The sequence below is a fragment of the Ursus americanus genome, chromosome 32 (assembly GCF_024610735.1).
Source record: "Ursus americanus isolate L20-20 chromosome 32, mUrsAme1.1.p, whole genome shotgun sequence".
NCBI classification, from domain to species: Eukaryota; Metazoa; Chordata; class Mammalia; order Carnivora; family Ursidae; genus Ursus; species Ursus americanus.
In genome coordinates this window covers 30,326,871-30,346,030 of record NC_142158.1, presented here as the reverse complement: position 1 = coordinate 30,346,030, position 19,160 = coordinate 30,326,871, and the positions used below count along the sequence as shown (strand labels likewise).

The 19,160-nt window shown below is 50.7% G+C and overlaps 1 protein-coding gene across 6 annotated transcripts in view; it reads left to right on the top strand.

Moving 5' to 3' along the window:
• Window positions 1-1,208: 1,208 nt before the first annotated feature.
• TCP11 (t-complex 11) overlaps window positions 1,209-19,160 on the top strand; it is a 30,860-nt gene continuing 12,908 nt past the window's right edge. For 2 of the 6 annotated variants that reach the window (XR_015722635.1, XM_045772010.2), the window contains exons 1-8: window positions 1,533-1,765; window positions 4,482-4,578; window positions 9,813-9,933; window positions 15,775-15,995; window positions 16,869-17,005; window positions 17,269-17,486; window positions 17,579-17,760; window positions 18,527-18,690. Coding sequence is in view for 5 of the 6 variants with exons in the window: in XM_045772010.2 (XP_045627966.1) it covers window positions 1,642-1,765; window positions 4,482-4,578; window positions 9,813-9,933; window positions 15,775-15,995; window positions 16,869-17,005; window positions 17,269-17,486; window positions 17,579-17,760; window positions 18,527-18,690 (1,264 nt within the window). In the remaining variant the exon portion in view is untranslated. The other 4 variants (XM_045772008.2, XM_045772015.2, XM_087858158.1 and 1 more) reach the window with 4 other exon arrangements.

Genomic DNA, 19,160 nt, shown 5'->3' with positions numbered 1-19,160 from the left:
GGGAGCAACAGAGGGAGAAGCAGGCTCCCTCCTGAGCAAGCGGCTCCATGTGGGGCTCCATTCCAGGAACCTGGGATCATAACCTGAACTGAAGGCTGAGGCTTAACCGACTAGATATCCAGGCGTCCCTAGAGTGGACTTTAAGCAGAAATGTGTTCAGGGGCCCCTGGCCGGCTCAGTCGTAGAGCACACAACTCACACGCGACTTTGGATCTCTGGGGCAGTGAGTTCAAGCTCCGTGTTAGGCAAAGGAAAGAAGGAAGGGAGGGAGGGAGGGAGGCTTCTTAGGCCTCTTCATAATATTCCGTTTCCAAACACAGGAGTTGTGCAAAAAAAAATCCACATTCCACACTAACAAGACAAGGGTTATAATAAGAACTTGATTTCCTACAGGCAATACTTTCAACTTATGTTTTATTTTTTTAAAGCAAGCTTTTGTTGTAAGAAATCAAGTCAGTTAATAAAGAGGGATAGGAGAGTAGAAGTGGACACTTCCTTTTTATTCCGCCCCCCCCTCCCCAACAAAGTGCAGGAATTGGAGGGGAGGGCGGTCACTCCAGGTCCTCACGTCACTGTAGGGGCAACAGTGCAGACCCGGAACCCAGACAAGCCTGTGACCCGGGGCCAGGCGTAGGAGGGCCAGCCCCCAGGTCCAAGAAGAGCCCGGCTCAGGAGTTCAGTGGAAAAGCCTCCACTGCCGCCCACCAGGGCTCTCGTTTCCACACCCGCAGATTGGTAGCAGGGCCCCGCTCTCCCGGTGAGCCTAGGATGTGCTAAAATAAATCCGCCCCCCCCCCCCCCCCCCGCCACCCGGTGCGGTTCTGCTTCTCCCGCTACAGGAGCCGCCTGAAGAGAAACAAAGCACGCTGTTCCCTCCCTAAGTAGTTCCAGGGGATCTTTTCCGTGGGGGCCCGGAGATGCCAGGCAGAGACCGGCCCAGCGACCACGTAACTCGAGGCCGGAGGGTCTTCGTGCCCACGACGACCCAGCACGAGCCCGGCCGCCTCGGTCCCAGCCTGGCGGCGCGCGGCTTGGTGGCCACGTGACCCCGCCCGTTGCCCCGGGAGACGGGCGGCGCTTTGTTCTCCAATCCCCGACCCTCCCACCCGGAGCCCCCGGCGGGGCGGGTGGGAGTGCGCGCGGGGTCGGCCGGGTAGCCTCCGCGCCGCTGTCGGTCCCCTCCCGGCCGCCCGCCCCCCCCCCCGCCGCCCCGCCGCGGTTGGTACGGCCCTGGCCTCCAGGCTGCGCGGCCGCGGCGCAGACCCCAGAGCAGCCGGCGGGTCGCCGGGGAGGAGGTGAGGGGCGCGGGGGCGAAGCGTCGAGGGCTCCCTCTGCTGCCGGAGCCGGAGAGGGCTCGAGGCGGGCGTCCCGGGCGAGGAGGGCCGCACCCAGCGCCGCCCGCCCTGCGCCGCCGCCTCGTTGCGCGCCCGGAGCCTGACTTCTGGGGCCCCGCACCCCTCCTCCAGGCTCCTTCGTCCCGCCTGTCCCCCGAGAGGCCCTGAAGCCGCCCACCCTGCTCTTGTGGTCTGGCCAGGTCGGGCGCGTCGGGCCGGGCTCCGGACCTCCCGCGGCAGTTGGAGAGCCCCCTTCCCCGACGCCAACGGCGCGTCATTTCTCCCCAGCCCAGATTCCATCCGCAGCATGCCGGACGTCAAGGAGAAAGTGCCCCTGAAGGACCCCGGCGATGCAGAGTGCGGGTCCTGCAAGCCCGAAACCTCAGCACCGACCCGGGACGGCCGGAGCGGCCCCGAGGACCACCCTGACTGTAGGTCCCGCCGCCCGTCGCCGCTCGGGGGCGCCCGGCCTGGGGCAGGGCGGAAGAGGAAGGGCCCGCCGTCCTCTCGCCCCCCCGGCTTCTCCGCCCGCCCTTCGCCTTGTGCCCCCCCCCCCGCCCCCAGTCCCTGCTCACAGGCCCTAGGCCCCATGTGGACCCGAAGGTTGGTCCAGGAGGAAGAAGTGACCCGGCGGGATCACTTGAATCGGACCAGATTTGAGGCCGAGCGTGTTCACCGCCATCGTTGTTGCGGTTTGAATTTGTAGGTGGAAAATGGCGGACACCGGGGGCGCTTTCAAAGACCCCGAGTGATCCTGGGGGGGGGGGGGGATCGCTTGGCGCTTCATGGACTCAAGAACTGCTACTGCTCTGGGCTTCTGTTCTTGAGCTCTGTACTTTATATAAAGTTTCTGGTGGGTCACAGGGCTCTTCTATACTCGTAGGTCGAGCCTCACTGGGACTCATCCTGCATTTCTCTTCCAGTAATCTCTAGAGAATTTAAACAGGCATCAGTCTTAAGATCTGTCCACATGCAAGAGTTTAACTCGAGTTAAACTCTCGAGGATTAAAACGGGAAAAATTAGTTCAAGGCCCCGCTACTCTGAGGTTGAGTTGCGCTTGTTTCTCTTGTGGCCACATGGGGTCGCTGCCGGCTAACAGAATGGGCCCAAAGTGACAAATGAGTGCACAGGAACTTATTTCGGTATGAATGAACCCGATGTGCGGGTGAAAGCCAATTTTTTGTAAATACAGTGTAAACAATTTAAGTTCTTCGGGTGGCTATTTAAATGAATCCATAGGTAAAACAACCCTAAAGCGAGTAACCAAATTCCCCCTTTAAAAAAAAAGAATTTGACATTTTGTAGATTGACTTGGTTCCGTTACTGTTTCATGTTGAAAATTTCTTTGTCCTTGGGATTTGGATTTTAAAAATCTACTTTAGTTGCAGTTTACCTCGAATTTCTCTTTGGGCCCTCCCCTTCCCTGAATTTTACGGCTGTTGGGAGTCGCATAGTACCACCGTGTTTGTGAGCAGCGGACCAGTCTTGTCAAAGTAGCCTCTGAACTTTGACTTGTAGTTGGAAAGTGTTTCTGTGGATGGTCTTGCCCTCGTCCTTCAGTAAGCTGCTATAACTCAATCTCCCTCGCAAGATTTTCTTTTATTTCTCATTTCACCTGAGTTAATGGATTGTCTGTTTACATATTTGTGTTTTTGCCATTTTAGCTGAAACCAAAGGCTTCAGAGGCTTTATGGTAAATTTGTTTACTAAGCAAAGGCTCAGTGGCTTTTTGGTAAATTTGTCACCTTTTACCCATACATTTTTATTTTATTTATTTTAATTTTTAATTTCAAAATATTTCAGTTTTGTTGAAAAGTAAAAAAAAAGGGTGAATGCCCCCATTGTTAACATTCTGCCACATTCCTCTCTCTCTATGTATCTGTTTTTGTCTTTTCTTACTGAAAGTTTGGGTCATGCCTTTACTTCTAAAAACTTCATCATGTATCTCCTAAGAATAAAGGCATTCTGTGTTTTTCCTTTTTACATGTTGAAATCTTACTTGCGGACAACTTAAGTATTTACCAAAGTAGAGAGACTAGTACGATGAGCCTCGTTTACTCATTAACCAGCTTCTACCGTGACCAACTTGTGGCTGATCTTTCATTTATATCCCTTCCACATCTCGGCACCTGATACTTTCCTGTGAGCAAATTATGACGCGCTATTGAAAGAGAATGAGAAAATAAGATTTCCTGTGTGCAACGTCGTTCCACGTGCCAAGTGATCATTATAACTATTGTTCCTGTTTGCAAGAGCGCGCCCAGCTGGATCTGTACTAAGAACCTAGAGCAGTGGGTCCCAAACGCTAGTGCTGTTTGTGAAAAATTCTTCACAATATTTAGTGAAAGGAAATAAAGATGTAATGAGTTTTTCCTAAAATTAAATTGATTCAATGTAAAGGACTCCTTTTTATTGTGACAATATTCCCTTTCTGGTTTTTTTTGGGGGGGTCTAGTTTTTGGTTTTGGTTTTTTTGGAGGTTAAGCTATTCTTTTATGAACTGATGGTTTGGTGGTGGTAGAGTGGCTTTTTTTCATTTGCTTATTGGCTTGTCTCACTGTCCACACTTGGTAAAACAACAAGTTGGCAAGTTGTCGTCAGTTGCTCAGAATCTTTTTGGATAGGTCAGTGGCCTGTAAAATCCTAACACCTGGGAACACCTGCTTTATGAGACCACGTGACACTGGTGCCTTTCAGTACCATCTGTATGGATCATTTAACTTTCATCAGAGGCAGGAAAAGAAGAGCAGAATCAGAGTACCCTGAGATAAATGCTTATTTTTGCAAATCACAAATTATTGTTTCTTTGCTGCTTTAATTATTATTTTACTTTTCAAGAGAAAGGCTTGTAATTAGTTTTTATTATTTATAAAATAACTTCTTTGTCCTTCCTTACCCCCATGCTGGACTGCTCTAGGCACAGGGCTGAGTTCAGAAAACCCAAATGACTAGAACGGTCAAGTGAGTTGATGCAAGACCAGTGTGATGGATCTAAGTTTGGGGCCTCCTCAGAGTGAGTCCCTGAATAACCTGGAAATTCAGGATGACTTGTATCCACCATAGATTGTTCTTTTTTTTTGTAAATGGGGCTATAATTGATGTTAACATTAGTTTGGGGCGTACAGCTGACATTCTTTCTGTCACAGGTCGGATAGATTCAGTTGAGGACGTTTCTAAGCCGAGCAACAAGATTGGAACGAATCATGATTTCCACGTGGAAGCAAAGGTTTCCCCTCCAAGCAGGTACCAGCTCTTCTGATTTTCCCATTTTATTCATCCTGGCATAGCTATTTAGCTCTAATGGCTTCTGACCAGACTTGAAGCACTTTTATTTAATAATCCAATTTAGTCAAAACTGGGGAAAAAAAATACCGTGTTTGAATGTAAACCTTAGGAGGGCCGAACAACTTAAATAGAAGAGTAATAATTATTAGTATTAGAGGGTCAAGAAGCAAATGTTATTTAGTGAATAAGCCAAAGTAATTATTATTGGAATGTTCACTTTGCGCCCCCCCCATTAATAATGAAATATCAGTAGTGTGGATTTCAGATCTTCTCCGATAGATGTGGAGGAAGTGGCCTGTGCTAGCTAGCTATTGTTGCCATCAAATTATCCCCAGACTTAGTAGTTGAAACAGTGTTCACTATCTCAGAGTTTCTGTGGGTCAGAGAAACGGGCACGGTTTAATGGCGTGTCTCTGGCTCTAGTTGTGGTCAGCGTGTTGAGCGCTCGCCGGAGCCTCCCTCAGCCCGTCCACATGGCAGCTGGCTTCCCTCACCCAGAGTGAGTGCGAAAATAAGGGTGTGAGAGATGGTGCCCAAGACGGGACCCCCAGGCTTTGTTACCTCATCTCAGAAGTGACGTCCCAGCACCTGGGCTACATTCGGTCCGCTGGACGGTAGCCGCTAAACCACGCCACTCCCGGAGACGAGATGAGCCCAGTGTGCATATCAGGAATCCCGGATCTTTGGGGTCATCCTGTTGGCTGCCTGCCTCATAGCTCCTTCCAGTTACTCTTCTAAGTGACCAGAGATGAAACAGGCACAGATAAAATATGAATTTTTTTTAAGATTTTATTTATTTGAGAGAGAGTGAAAGAGAGAGAGAGCATGAGCAGAGGGGAGAGGCAGAGGGAGAATGAGAAGCAGACTCCTTGCTGAGCCCCAACGTGGGGCTTGTTCCCAGGACCCTGGGATCGTGACCCTAAGCTGAAGGTGTTTGCTTAACCAACGGAGCCACCCAGGCGCCCCAAATAACAATTTTCTAATAGTGGTGTTTTCAGTTCTTTTCTTTCTGGTTTCATAAGTCAGTTTATTTTTTTTTAATATTGTATTTATTCCTTTGAGGGAGAGCGAGTGAGCATGAGCTGGGGGAGGGGCAGAGGGAGGGGGAGAAGCAGGCTCCCCGCTGAACAGGGAGCCAGACATGGGGCTAGATCCCAGGATCCTGGGATCATGACCTGAGCTGAAGGCAGACGCTTAACTGACTGAGCCACCCCGGTGCCCCCACAAGTCAGTTTAATTTATGAATCAGAATCAGTACTCTGTTGATAAATAACGCTCTCCCACCTCCGTCAAGCTTCGCTTTGATTCTTGGTTATATTGACATCGTAACGTGAGAACCATTTGGGAAGTATGAGTTGAATGGCTCTGCTGGTTTGTTGGCAGTTAAATGGGTAAATTGAATGTCAGATTTTAAAACCGTTCTAATTTCCCACCAATAGATAAATGAGGGCAGCTCGTGATGAGTTTCCTTGATGCTTTCGTGGTCCGGAGCTTCAGGGCGTCTGTCTCCAGGTGCCCCTGCTCCTTGTGCTCCGACCCGCCCTTGCCTGGTGCCAAGCACGGCTGCTGTGGGACGAGGTGTTCACCAAACCCACATCTCCTGACATCTCGCTCGCCGCTTACATGTGTTTGTTTTCGGCAGGAGAGGAGAAGCAGTTGAGCCCGGGAGAGTGAAGGTCTGCTGAAGGGGCAGCAGCGAGGCAGCGGGGGGCTGGGTAGAAGAGATGAGAGGGGAACGAAGCAGGGGAAATAGTACCGGTCAGAGCTGCGTTTTCACGGAAGGTCATACAGAATTTATAGCAGGACAAAGGTCGAAATAGAGTTTGACATGACTCGGTTTTGGCAGTTGGTTCTCCTTTGTGCACAGGACGGGGTTAATGACGATCGTCCACTCCGAAGGGACATCCTGTGCGTGGGCGTTCAGTCATCAGGCATTTGAGTCCTTGTGTGGCAGGCAGAACGCGGAGTGTGGGGACAGATACAGATGTAGCTGGAGGTAAACAAGGCGCCAGCAGCGCTGTCAGGAAGTTTTTGGGGGGGGACAGTTGAACAACAGACTGATGAGTTCACGCGTAGTTTTGTGTAGAGAGTTCCATGAGAGTGCTCAGTTGCTTAAGGAGGGTCAGAGAAGATCTGCCCACAGAGGAAGGCTTGAGTCACTTGTGAGACTTGAGTCGAGTCTTAGAGGAGGAATAGGTGTTGCCCGGATGGTCTAGGTGGGAAAGAATGCTCCTGGCAGAGGAAGCCATGTCAGAGCAACAATATGGTATGTTCTTTACAGGGGCCTTGGTGGGGCTGGGCACGAGATGTGAGATAGAAGGAGACAAACTGGAAACGGAGGCAGCGCCCTCTCCAGAAGGGTCCTGTCAGTGGTTTATGCTGCTGGTGAAGGGAAGCCCCTGACGGACTTTGAATGAGCTGGCATCATGGTCAGAATTGCAGTTCGGAAGTCCTTGGTTTTAGAATGACTTGGTGGAGGGCAGCTAGAAGAGGGACAGGACTGAGGCAGGGGGACCAGTGAGTGGACGATTGCAGGAGTCCGGGCGAGAGATGATGGGAGGAAGGGATGGATTCCAGAGGCATTTAAGAAGCACAGTTTATGGAACTTGGAGGTGGATTGGCTAGACAGGATGCGGAGAAGAGAGGACAGTTCCAGTGCGCCTTAGACCGTTGGACAGATGGTAGTCGGTTGCCTCTGATGATTGACAGTGGTGTGTTGGGAGGCGAACTTTGATTTTTTTTTTTTTGTTTATTCATCTTCATATTGCTTGTTTTTTGTTTGTTTTACACAGAGCATGCATTACTACTGTCTTTTTTTTAAGGGGGGGGAGTTTAATTCAAGAAAACTAGTAGCTACTTGGCAATGACTAGGTCTAACCTCAGACTTTTCAAATGGTTTTCTCTTATGAGTCTCACTGCAGGTTTAGAGACATCATTTAAATAAACTTTGAGAAGAAAATTAATTTCTGTCATTTCCTTGTTTTAAATTACTACACATTTTTTAAAGTAGTTTTGTTTCACAGAAAAAAACGACTGAAAAGTACAGAGTTCCCACACAGCCCGTCCTCTGCAGCACACAGATCCCCCGTTGTTTATGTCTTGTAATAGTGAGGTCACTCGTTACAGTCGGCGACCCAGTATTAATACATTATTATCACTCGAGTCCATAGCGTACATGGGGTTCATTTTTTGTATATTCTGTGGGTTTTGAAAAATGTACCATTTTTGTATCCTACAGAGTGATTGCACTGCCCTAAAAACCCCCTCCGCTCTACTTATTCACCCTTTTCTTCCTGCCCCACGAATCCTTGGCAACCATGGATCTTTTTACTGTCTCCGGTGGTTTCCAGAATGTCCCATAGTTGGAGTCGTACAACATGTAGCCTTTTCACACTGACTTCCTTCGTTTGGCAATATGCCTTTAAGATCCTCTCCTGTCTTTTGGGGCTTGATAGCTCATTTCTTTCTGAAGCTCAGTCCTAGCCCGTCGTCCAGAGATGCCACCGATCATTTGTCCGCCCCCCTGCAGAGCGACGTCTCGGTTGCTTCCGAGTCTCAGCAGTTATGAGTAAAGCTGCTGTAAACTCCCCGTGCAAGTTTTTGTGTGGACATAAGTTATCAACTCATCTGCCTAAATACGAGGGACAGTTGATGGGTCCTACGACAAGAGTAGGTTTCGTTTTGTAGGGAACTACCGCCCTGGTTTCCCCAGCGCCTGTGCCATTTTGCGTGTCCGCCAGCAATGCGTGCGAGTCCTAGAGTTGCTCCACAGCCTCGCCGGCATTTGGTGGTGTCAGGATTTTGGATTGGGGCACTCTCATGGATACCGATGGGTATGTCGTTGCTATCTTAATTTGCAGTTCCCTGATGACATGATGTTGCGCATCTTTTCGTATGCTTATTTGCCATCTGTGTGATGACGTTTGTGAGGTGTCTGTTCAGATCTGTCCCCACTTTAAAATCGGGTTGTTCTCTTCTTGTTGAGTTTTCACAGTTCTTTGTATATTTTGGATACTAGTTCTTTTATTATTATTATTATTTTATTTATTTATTAGAGAGAGTGCAAGCACAAGCCAGGAGAGCAGCAGCGGGAGAGGAAGAAGCAGGCTGTCTGCTGGGCAGGGAGCCTGATGTGAGGCTCAGTCCCCAGGACCCCGGGACCCTGACCTGAGCCGAAGGCAGACTGTCAGCTGGCTGAGCCGCCCGGGCGCCCCATGGATTCTAGTTCTTTATCAGATATGTGTTCTGCAAAGACTGTGCTCTGTCTTTTCATCTGTTAACAGTGGCTGTCACAGAGCCCGAGTTTTTAATTTTCATGGAGTCCAGTTTACCAATTTTTTCTTTCATGGATCATCATGCTTTTGGTGTTGTATCTAAAAGGTCTTTGCCAAACCCAAGGTCACCTAGTTTCCTCCTGTGTTGTCTCCTGTGTTACCTTCGTTTTACATTTAGGTCTGTGATCCGTTTGTGGAAAGTAATATGGTCTGTGTCTAGGTACATGTTTTTGCACGTGGAGGTCCAGTTTTTCCAGCACCACATGCTGAAGAGATTATCCTTTCCAAATTGAATTGCTCTTGCTCCTGTTTTTTCTTTTTTTTGTTGTTGTTGTTTTTTTTTTGTTTGTTATTTGTTTTTAGGGAGGAGAAATGACTGATCTTTCTGGCCTCCATGGCTGGCTACCTGGTAGTGCCCCTGCGGTTGGGAATACAGGAGGCAAAGGTTTGGAAGAGGAAGATACCGAATTGAGTTTTAGACCTGCTGATCTGGAAGTACCTATGGATATTTGAGTATTATCAAAGAAGAAAAATCCTTTTCTAGATTTTTGCACTATAAGAAAATAAAAGATCCTTTCGTTCATTGCTATATGTATGCATAAAGGGAAACTAAGTCACATATTTTCCAGGCTAGATGCAAAATCGGTGCTCAGGCTGGCCTGACCTTCCTGCTGCAGAGGGAGGACTGCTTGGAATCATGAGGAGCCCTTCTGAGAGCTTTTCCTGATGCCCTTGACATCCAAGTGTGACCCCAGCTTGTTCAGCTTTGCGGCAGTCCAGGCGTAGTTCCTGGCCTTTGCCTGTCCGTGTGATGGTCTTTTGTCATATCAAATGCTGCTTGTTTGCACCTTAGGAGACAATGAACTTCTAACAGTTTTTGGGTAGAGAAAGTAATTTGCTCATTTAACCCTCTTACAGTTTGGAAGGCAAGGTCAAGGAGACAATGCACAATGCCTTTTGGGACCATCTCAAAGACCAATTGTCAGCTACTCCCCCAGACTTCAGTTGTGCTCTTGAACTTCTGAAAGAAATTAAAGAGGTGAGTGACCTACCTACCTTCCACCTGTAGATGTAAATTTCCTAGACATCCCCAAGGTCATTAGTATGTCTCACAGGTCCTAACTGAACATGGCCTACGAATCGGTCAGAGGCTAATTCGTAGACAGAGATCACACAGTAGTTTCAACAAGGAAGTTTTAATGTAAAAATTATTATAACACGGCACTGAAGACACAAGAGCTTTGAGCTAGTAAGAAGCAGGAAAACTCTAAAGTAGATGAAAATATCAGATAGAAGGGGAATACGCCACACCCCTCGGGCTGAGAGAAGACATGGGGACTCGGGGGCATGGCTGCGCCGGGGAGGCTGCCGCCAGTGAGCCCTGCAGGGGCGGGGGCTGGAGCAGCCGCCCGTGCGGGAGGAGCCCGGCACTGGACAGGGAGCCACTTGCTCTGCAGGAGCTGAGCACCAGACAAGCCACTCAGGCTGCGGGAGCCAGCTGCTGGCCAAGCCGCACACCCGTACTGCATCATGCCAAGTGAGTAATCCAGAACCAGGAAGAGAAGCTCTTGCCTTGTGCGATGTCTTTGTCGTATGTGGTGGGCACACCCTAAGGTACCCCCCCCCCCCCCCGCAGTGATCCACGCCTCTGTATAATCCTGTCTCCTCGAGCGCAGACGAGATCTGTAACCCGCCTCTGAGCACGTACGTGAAGGTGCTGGCATATTGCACCTGGAAATACGCTTCACTGTGTAAGACTTCATCTTAGCAGACTTGAGAAACCCTCTTGCCGGCCTTACAGAAACAGGCGGCTATGTAGCAAATGGCCTCTGGAGAGGGTCATGTGGCAGGGAAAGGGCAGCTGGCCCCCGGGATCTGAGGGCAGCGTCCATCTGTCAAGTCCACAGCTGTAAGGAAACGAATTCTGCCAGCGATTTGAATGAGCTTGGTAGCCGAGTCCCGCCCCGTCAAGCCTCCAAATGAGAGTATAGCCCAGCCAGCACCTTGACTGCAGTCTGCGAGACCCCGAGCACAGGGCCCAGTTAAACTGTGGCTGGGCTCCTGCCCACAGAAATCGTGAGATAAGAAATGTGTGTGCTGTCAGAAGGCTCTGCGGTTGTGGTAATTTTATGCAGCCCAGAAAACTCATAGTGCCCCCTGCAGGTGCAGCTTAACAACTGTGCCACCTGGTGAAGGAACTGGCTCCATTTTCTCAGAGCAGAGAAGAGAATGATGGGGCTGGAACTGAGAGACAATAAACTGATAACTGTCGCATTCCCCTCCTTTGGCTGCTTAGCTTCCGTACCCACCTGTCCACACACATTTCAGTTTTCGGAAAGTCTCTATTTCTACCTGCTAAGATATGGTGGTCTTACAAGTTCTCGTTCTTTCCATAAAAGGAGGAGACTCACAGCTCCAACGGCTACTGTGCCGGTTGCCATCAAATTCAGTCGCGGTGCCACTGACTGTTCTGTTACTTAAAGCCTAATGGTAAAGTTAACTGCCAGCAACCAGTGTGTAAAACAACATGGGAAGAGAAGGAGAGAAGAAAATGGTCAGCATAGACAAATAAGCCCGTGCCTGTGACAGGCAAAGAGAAGGCTTACCGTCTTCTTTCTGTACTTGGTCACAAGGCTGTGGGGGATCTGCATGGCGTCCTCCTACCGTTCCTTCCATGTTGCCCTTGGCCTCAGCCCGGGCCTCAGCCGGTTGAGTTTCTCTATATGCCGAAGACTCATGGATGACGCAGACCTTCACTGCCGAAGAGTCGGAGTCTTTAAGCGTTTTGCTGTTGTTTGCTCTGGTTTTCCAGTAGCCTTTATTACTGGGTGTGGAAGTCCCGAGAGGAACCTCAGGATCTTCTTGCCTTCCTTGCGTAGCACCGCCTGGTTTCTCCGTACTCAGGATCGTTTACTGTAGCCGCCGGCATAACTCCTTTTTCACCCTCTTGGTTCAGTGCTCTACGGAGCCCCAAATGGACAGGTGCGGTCTCATAATAATTCCCTGGGACCCAGTGCAAGCGTTCCTCCCACATCGGCAGAGCCGATAGTTGGCAGGATGGGCAACAAAAATTCTGCGGGTAGGTTATCAGGTATAAAAGTAAGAGGAACCAGTCCTACTTCCGCCCCTTGATCCCCAGGACCATGTTTTCTGGCTTCGTGAAACGGCGCCTTACAATGACCTTTGATTCAAGAACACGTTTCATCTTACAAGGCAGAACGTCTTCCCTTCAGGATATTGTCCCTCAACTCCTGCTGTAACCGAGTCCTCAGTAAGCCATTCCGCTCTTCAGTTAAGGCCTGTCGATTTAAGGGGTATGTGGGTACGACCCCGTGGCTGCACTTCCGTTGCTCTGAAGTGAAGGGATCGGAGGCCACGGTGTGGGACGTGCCAGGGCCGGGACAGTGGGGAAGGCTCTTGTGAAGTACACAGATGTCGGTGCTGATTAGAAGCATGAAGACAGAGAAGGCAAATCCATACCTGGAATTCGTGTCTGTTCCGGTGAAGGTGAGTCTGCCCCTCCGCAGTGGAAGCGCTTCACAGAAATCATGTGCCACCAGGCGGCTGGCTCGTCCTCCCTGGGGAACACGCCATATGAGGGCCTTCGTTGTCTGTATTTTTTAGGATTTTTAAAATCGTAAGCATACATAACAAAATTTTTACCATTTTAATTATTTTCTTTTTAAAGTAGGCTCCATGCCCAATGTGGGGCTTGAACTCACGACCCTGAGATCAAGGGTTGCGTGCTCTGCCGACTGAGCCCGCCGGGCGCCCCGCCGTTTTTATTATTTCTAAGTGTTAAAATTCAGTAGCATTGAGTACATTCACAATGTTGTGCGGCCATCACACTATCCATTTCCAGAATGTTCTTATCTTCCCAAGCAGAAACTGTACCCATTAACAGTAACTCTTCATCCCCTCCTCCTCCAGTGTCTGGTATCCTCTGTTATACTTTCTGTCTCTGTGTGTTTGGCTACTCCAGGTACCTCATAAAAGGGGAATCATAAGATATCTGTCCTTCTGTATGTGGCACATTTCATTGTAGCGTAATGTTCTCAAGGTTCATCCATGTTGTTAGCCTGGGTCAGAATTTCGTTCCTCTTTACGGCCTAGTAAAACTCCATTGTATGGGGCTGTCCTGCATTTTGTTCATCCATTCCTCTGTCGATGGGCATTTGTGGTGTTTTCACATTTTGGCTATTGCGAGCGGTACTGCTACGAACATGCGTGTACAAGATTTTCTGCTCTTTTGGGCATATACCCAGGGGTGGCATGGCTGAATTCGAGAAGCCACTGAACTGTTTTCCACAGTGGCTACAGCGCTCCGCATCCCCACCAGCAAGGTGTGGGGTTCCAGCTTTTCCACATTTTCCCCCATGCTGCTTTTCTTTTGGCACCGTAGCCAGCTTAGTGGGTGTGACGTGGAATCTCACTGTGGTCTGCCTCTGCACGGCCCTGATGGCTGACGGTGCTGGGCGTCTTTCCCTGTGCTTATTGCCCAAGTCCTGTGTTGTCTTTGGGGAAAGGTTGACTCAAGTCCTTCGTCCATTTTCAAATGGGGTTGTTTGTCTTTTGTTGTTGAGTTGTTAGAGTTCTTTATGTTTTCTGGATGGTAGCCCCTTGGTAGATAAGTGATTTGCAAATATGCCCTCCCATTCTGTGGGTAGTTTCTTCACCCTCTCCATAGTGTCCTTCACACAAAAGTTTTACTCCTGATGAAGTCCAGTTGATCGAGCCTGTTTCTTCTGCCTTTGGTGTCCTATCTTGCCAAATCCAGAGTTAGGAGGATATATCCCTTTATTTTCTTCTAAGCGTTTTAGAATTTTAGCTCTTCTGTTTAGGTCTTTGCTCCATTCGAGTTAATTTTTTTAAAAAGATTTTATTTATTTATTTGAGAGAGAGAGAGAGTGAGCGCACGAGCAATGGGGGGAAGGAGAGGGACAAGCAGACTCACTGCTGAGCAGGGAGCCTGATGCAGGGCTCGATCCCAGGATCCTGGGATCACGCCTGAGTCGAAGGCAGACGTTTAACTGACGGAGCCACCCAGGTGCCCCGAGTTAATTTTTCGTAAGGTGTAAGGTAAGGGTCCAACTTCATTTTTTAAAAAGATTTATTTATTTATTTTAGAGAGTGGGGGAGGAGCAGGAGAGGAAGAGAGAGTCTTAAGCAGACTGCACTCAGTGCAGAGCCAAATGCGGGGCTCGATCTCATCACCCTGAGATCACGACCTGAGTTGAAACCAAGAGTGGGACGCTCAACTGACTCACCCAGGCGCCTCATTCTCTTACTCGTGGACACCCAGTTTCCTCAGCGCCATTTGTTGAAGAGGCTGTCCTTTTTCCATTGAATGGTCTTGACGTTGTTTTCAAACATCGTTTGACCATGTGTCCAGGTTTTATTTCTGGGCTCTCTACTCTGCTCTGTAGGTCTGGCCTGTCCCAGTGTGTGTTTGGTCTCCTCTGGGCCGTTTCATCTGGTGATGGAAGACCGTGGGGCGGCCAGACGACACCTCGCTCCTCCCGGGAAGCTCAGGCCACGCGGCCACCCCGAGTCCTACGGTGAGGGGTTTACCTCTGCAAGAGCCCAGGAGCAGGCCGGGACCATGTCTCAAACGGCGGAGAGGGATTTGCGCAAGAGGGCAGCGATGTGCCCCCGGGGCTGACCCGGCGCCCTTCGTTGCGGCCCCCGCGGCCCAGGGGCTTCGCCGCTGCGTGCGGCCTGGACGGCGCGGAGCCTGCGCGTGCTCTGCTTCCACTTGGAAGCCTTGGGGGCGCTACCGGAGCGTTGCCGGAGCCGACTCTGATGTGGTCGGTGTTGCCTCAGGAATCCAGAAAGGCCCACGAGCCTGGGCGTCTTCTTGTGTGGTGGGGTTTGGGGGGCAGGCCGCTGACGTTCTGTGGGGATCCTCGGCGCCGGCTGCTGAGGCATCGGAGGTACTCGCTGCAGTCCGGGCCCAGTCAGCAGGCGGAGCCGCAGCGTCGTGCGGCGGGGACAGGCGGGGACAGCAGCTGCCGCCGGCGGCGCCTGCGCGCTCGCTGCGGGGCTCCCTCTGCCCGCCGGCGCGGGCCCGGAGCGTGGCCGCGGCGCCGGGAGCCTGCGGCCGGTCCCCGCGTAGTTTACCGATTTAAGCCGCGCGCGGGAGTCTTGCACGACCGCGCACTGCCCGTTGACGCCCACGCCTCACCCGCACCGCGGTCTGCGTGTCCCGGAGGCACGGACGTGAGCAAGACAGCCTCTCTCCACAGGGCGCTCGCATTTCGGGGTCAGTAGGCGATTTCCAGCGCCTCTTAACTGTTCCGGCCTATTTCTTCCTCGCCCTTCGAGGTAAAACCGTCTAAACAGGTGCCCGCGTTGGGGCGCCGGGGCGGCTCAGGCAGTGAAGCGTCTGCCTCTTGGTTTCGGCTCAGGTCGTGACCTCAGCGTCATGAGATCGAGCTCCACGTCGGGCTCCACGCTGAGTGCGAAGTCTGCTTGCGATTCCCTCCCTCCCTCCCCCTCTGCCCCAACCCCCCCAACACACGCGCTCGCTTCCTCAAATGAATAAATAAAGCCCACTCTTTAAAATCAAGAGCATTCAGCAGCATGTGACGTGTATATTTTATATTCGTGGTGCTTTGCATTTCTTTTAGCCACACTCCTTGATGTTACTTTTTCTTTATCTCGTTCTGCCCAGAAATTGAGGCACCGTGGCTGTCCGGATCCCCTAAAGCCTCGAACTCTCATCGGCCTCTTGACAAAGATAAATAATATTCTCTGGAAAATTTAGGGACTCCACTTCTTGGTCCCTAAAGACAGGCTGATGTCTTTGGCTAAAGGGGGCTAGAGGAGGTTTGGGGCTCCACTCAGAGAGCACCTCCCTTGGCCTTTGTCCCCTGGGCAGATCCTGCTGTCACTGCTGCTGCCGCGCCAGAGCCGCCTCCGGAGTGAGATCGAGGAAGCGCTGGCCGCGGAGCTGCTCGAGCAGAAGGCAGCACACGGGGCCCTGAACGTGCGTCTGCTCTCCAAGTACGTTCTCGACACGATGACTCTGCTGTGCGCGCCGGTTCGCGACGAAGCAGTGCAGAATCTGGAGAACATCACGGACCCCGTTCGGTTACTGAGGTGCGAAGCATGACCGCCGTCCCTTGAGGCCCAGCTCAGCGCCTGGGCCTCGATTTTAGCCCCCGTCTTGGCTGGCTCTTCCCTACTGAAGACCTGACCAGTCCCTCTCTTCTCTCCTTGCTGGCTTAGTAGCTTTTCTTTTCTCCTGAAGGTGGCCTTAGTTCGGGTGGGTCCCCTATATGCCATCCTATCATAAGACATTAGAGTGTGCGGTCCTTCCAAGGGGTTCAAACATCCTTTCCCCACATTTTCTCGCTGCAGTTTACACAGTGTGAGGGGACAGGGATGGGAGGTTATCCCTGTTTAATAGCTGTAGAATCCAAGACCCAGAAAGTTAAAAAAAAAAAAAAAGAGTGATTGGCTCCGAAATTGCTTCAGATAGGACATCACCTGTAGTCCCGCTTCCCTGAAAGATTCGTTAGCAGCCGGTGTGTTTCCTTTTGCTGACTCTACCTTTGAAAAAAGATGACCGAATGATTGTGTGCAAAGAGAGCTAGCCTGGAGGCTTCGAGGTCCAGAGACCTCCCTGTTCCTCGTTCTGCCATTCATTTACTCTGGGCCTGGGGTCCTGTGTCCTCTGAGTCACAGTACCATTTTTTGTATATTTAGGAGATGGGACTAATTTTTTTTTAAAGATTTTATTTATTAGAGAGAGAGTGTGTGTGCATGAGTGGGGGGAGGGGCAGGCAGAGGGAGCCCTGACCTGCGCCGAAGGCAGACGCTTCACCCACTGAGCCACCCAGGCATCCTGGAGGCGGGACTCATTTTAAAGGTCCTCCTCACTCTGGAACACAGGGATTTAGTGACACTTTCTGTAGGTTCCCCTCTCACTATATTTCCTTTCATAGTTAATTTTATTTTCTCTTATGTCAGAGGGATCTTCCAGGTGCTGGGCCTGATGAAAATGGACATGGTGAACTACACTATCCAGAGCCTTCAGCCGCACCTGCAGGAACATTCCATCCAGCATGAACGGGCGACATTCCAGGAACTCCTCAATAAGCAGCCAAGTATGTAAATGACTCGAGGGCCGGAGTGAGGAGATGGGATCTTGTTTGGGTCTGACTTCGGTGATGTTAGAGAGTACTCTGTCTCTTGAGAACAGGAAGTTCCTGCTCGGGTAGGCAGAGGGAGAAGGGTCTATCTGGGACAGACCCCGCCCCCAACCAAAGCGTTTATTTATCGACCAGGAGCAGATCTTGAAAAGAACCTTAGTCTTGAAGCTTTAGGGATGCGGATGCTGAAGCTGCTCCCCGCTCTCTTCCTGTCCTAGGCCTCCTCGATCACACCACCAAGTGGCTGACCCAAGCGGCAGCTGACCTCACCACGCCACTCCCGGCTTGCCCGGACACTTCCGACTCTACCCCTGTGGCCTGCTCCTCTCCGAACGAGGCAGCCAACAGCCCGGAGCCCCTCAGCCCTACCATGGTGCTGTCCCAGGGTTTCCTGAACCTCCTCCTCTGGGACCCTGAAAATGAAGAGTTCCCTGAGGTAGGCCCGAGGAGGGCGTCGCCTCGTTTTGTGTTCGGGACCTCCATCCGGAGCCTCCCGTCCCGACAGCCTGTTCTCTCCTGCTTCCACAGACGCTGCTGATGGACAGGACCCGGCTGCAGGAGCTGGAGTCCCAGCTGCACCGGCTGACCATCTTGGCCTCCGTTTTGCTGGTGGCCAGTAGTTTCTCTGGCAGTGTTCTGTTTGGCTCACCTCAGTTTGTGGACAAGCTGAAACGTATAACCAAAGACCTGATGGAGGAGTTTGACTCCAGGTGAGCTGTGTAGAGCTTTCTAGAGTAGATGGTAATGTGTGGTATGAAGACGGAGCTAGGTAACGAATACTTGCTTACATTCCGCCACAGGCCACAAAGACTGGAACCATCCACAGGGGTTGTTGATGTCTTTCCATAATGGTCTTGAGACTTGTGACAAAGAAAAATAAAGCTTTCTTCCAAAAAGGGTCATATGGAAGATAGTTTCCTACGAAATGAGTCACTATCTTGTTTGCGACAAAGCAATCGTTCTCTCCCTGAGGGGATGCCAGTGGGCTGGTCTTAGGTATATCCAGGAGTTGGTCAGGTGTTAATCGAACATCTGTGTGCGGGGTGTCACACCAGAGGAAAAAAGAAATCAGAAGGCCAGGTTTGTCACTGTAATGGGTGACAGTAGGACAAATGACCATGGAAGATGTCCAAGAAAGTCTTAAAAATGTACATACACATATATAAATAAATTCCATGGGGCTGAAGAATTGAGTGGATACCACACTCTTGTCCAGAGTGGATTTTATAGTTTATCTTGTTTTCTAAGGAGTAGAACATGGTGTTGCCTACAGAGAATAGTCGGGACCTGGAGCATACCATGAAGGTGCTGAGCCGACCCGCTGGGTCCTGCTGCTACCAGGGATGGGGTTGGGGGCAGGAGGGTGGCTGGGAGTCTCCCTCAAGTGGGCCCAGCTTCTGGCAGGAAGGTTCTCTGGCTCTGGGCCTCTGCCAGGGCCTTCCACTGGGTACCAGCTTACTCTCCTTCATGGTCTAGGCCTGAAGAAGCTATGCAGACTGTGAGTGAACAGGTGTCTCAGGAAATCCATCAAAGCCTCAAGAACATGGGCCTTGCTGCTCTGAGCAGTGACAACACAGCATCTCTGATAGGACAGCTGCAGAGCATTGCCAAGAAGGAGAACTGTGTCCGCAGCGTCATTGGTGAGCATGCCTGTGGGGGTGGAGAGAACGTTCCGGGGAGAGGTAGAGCCCATCCCTGGAAGTCAGTCACTGAACCATCATAAAAAGCATGATCATTGGGCAAGTCACTGTTTAGGCTTTAGTTTTTTTTCAAAATGCTGGGTTAACAGTATATTCCTTTCAGTTTAAAGATTGATTCTGGCTCTAAGGAAGGTTTGCACCTAGGAATTCATGACTTCTGGGAGGATGTCGTGTCCACCTGGTTAAGTCATTCCTGGCCTTCTGGGTCGTTTTCTGACTACAGCCCAAGACATGACGTCTACCCCCCACCTCCCAGCAACAAGAAGCTGATGCTGTCTCAGCTGGAGGACATGTTCCCACAGCAAGGACTCGTCCCTTTTGGAATGGAGGGCATGAACTTGACCTTGCTCTTAACCCGAGCCATCCAAAGGATCAGTCTAAGATCCTCATGTTAAATACTCACCAGGATC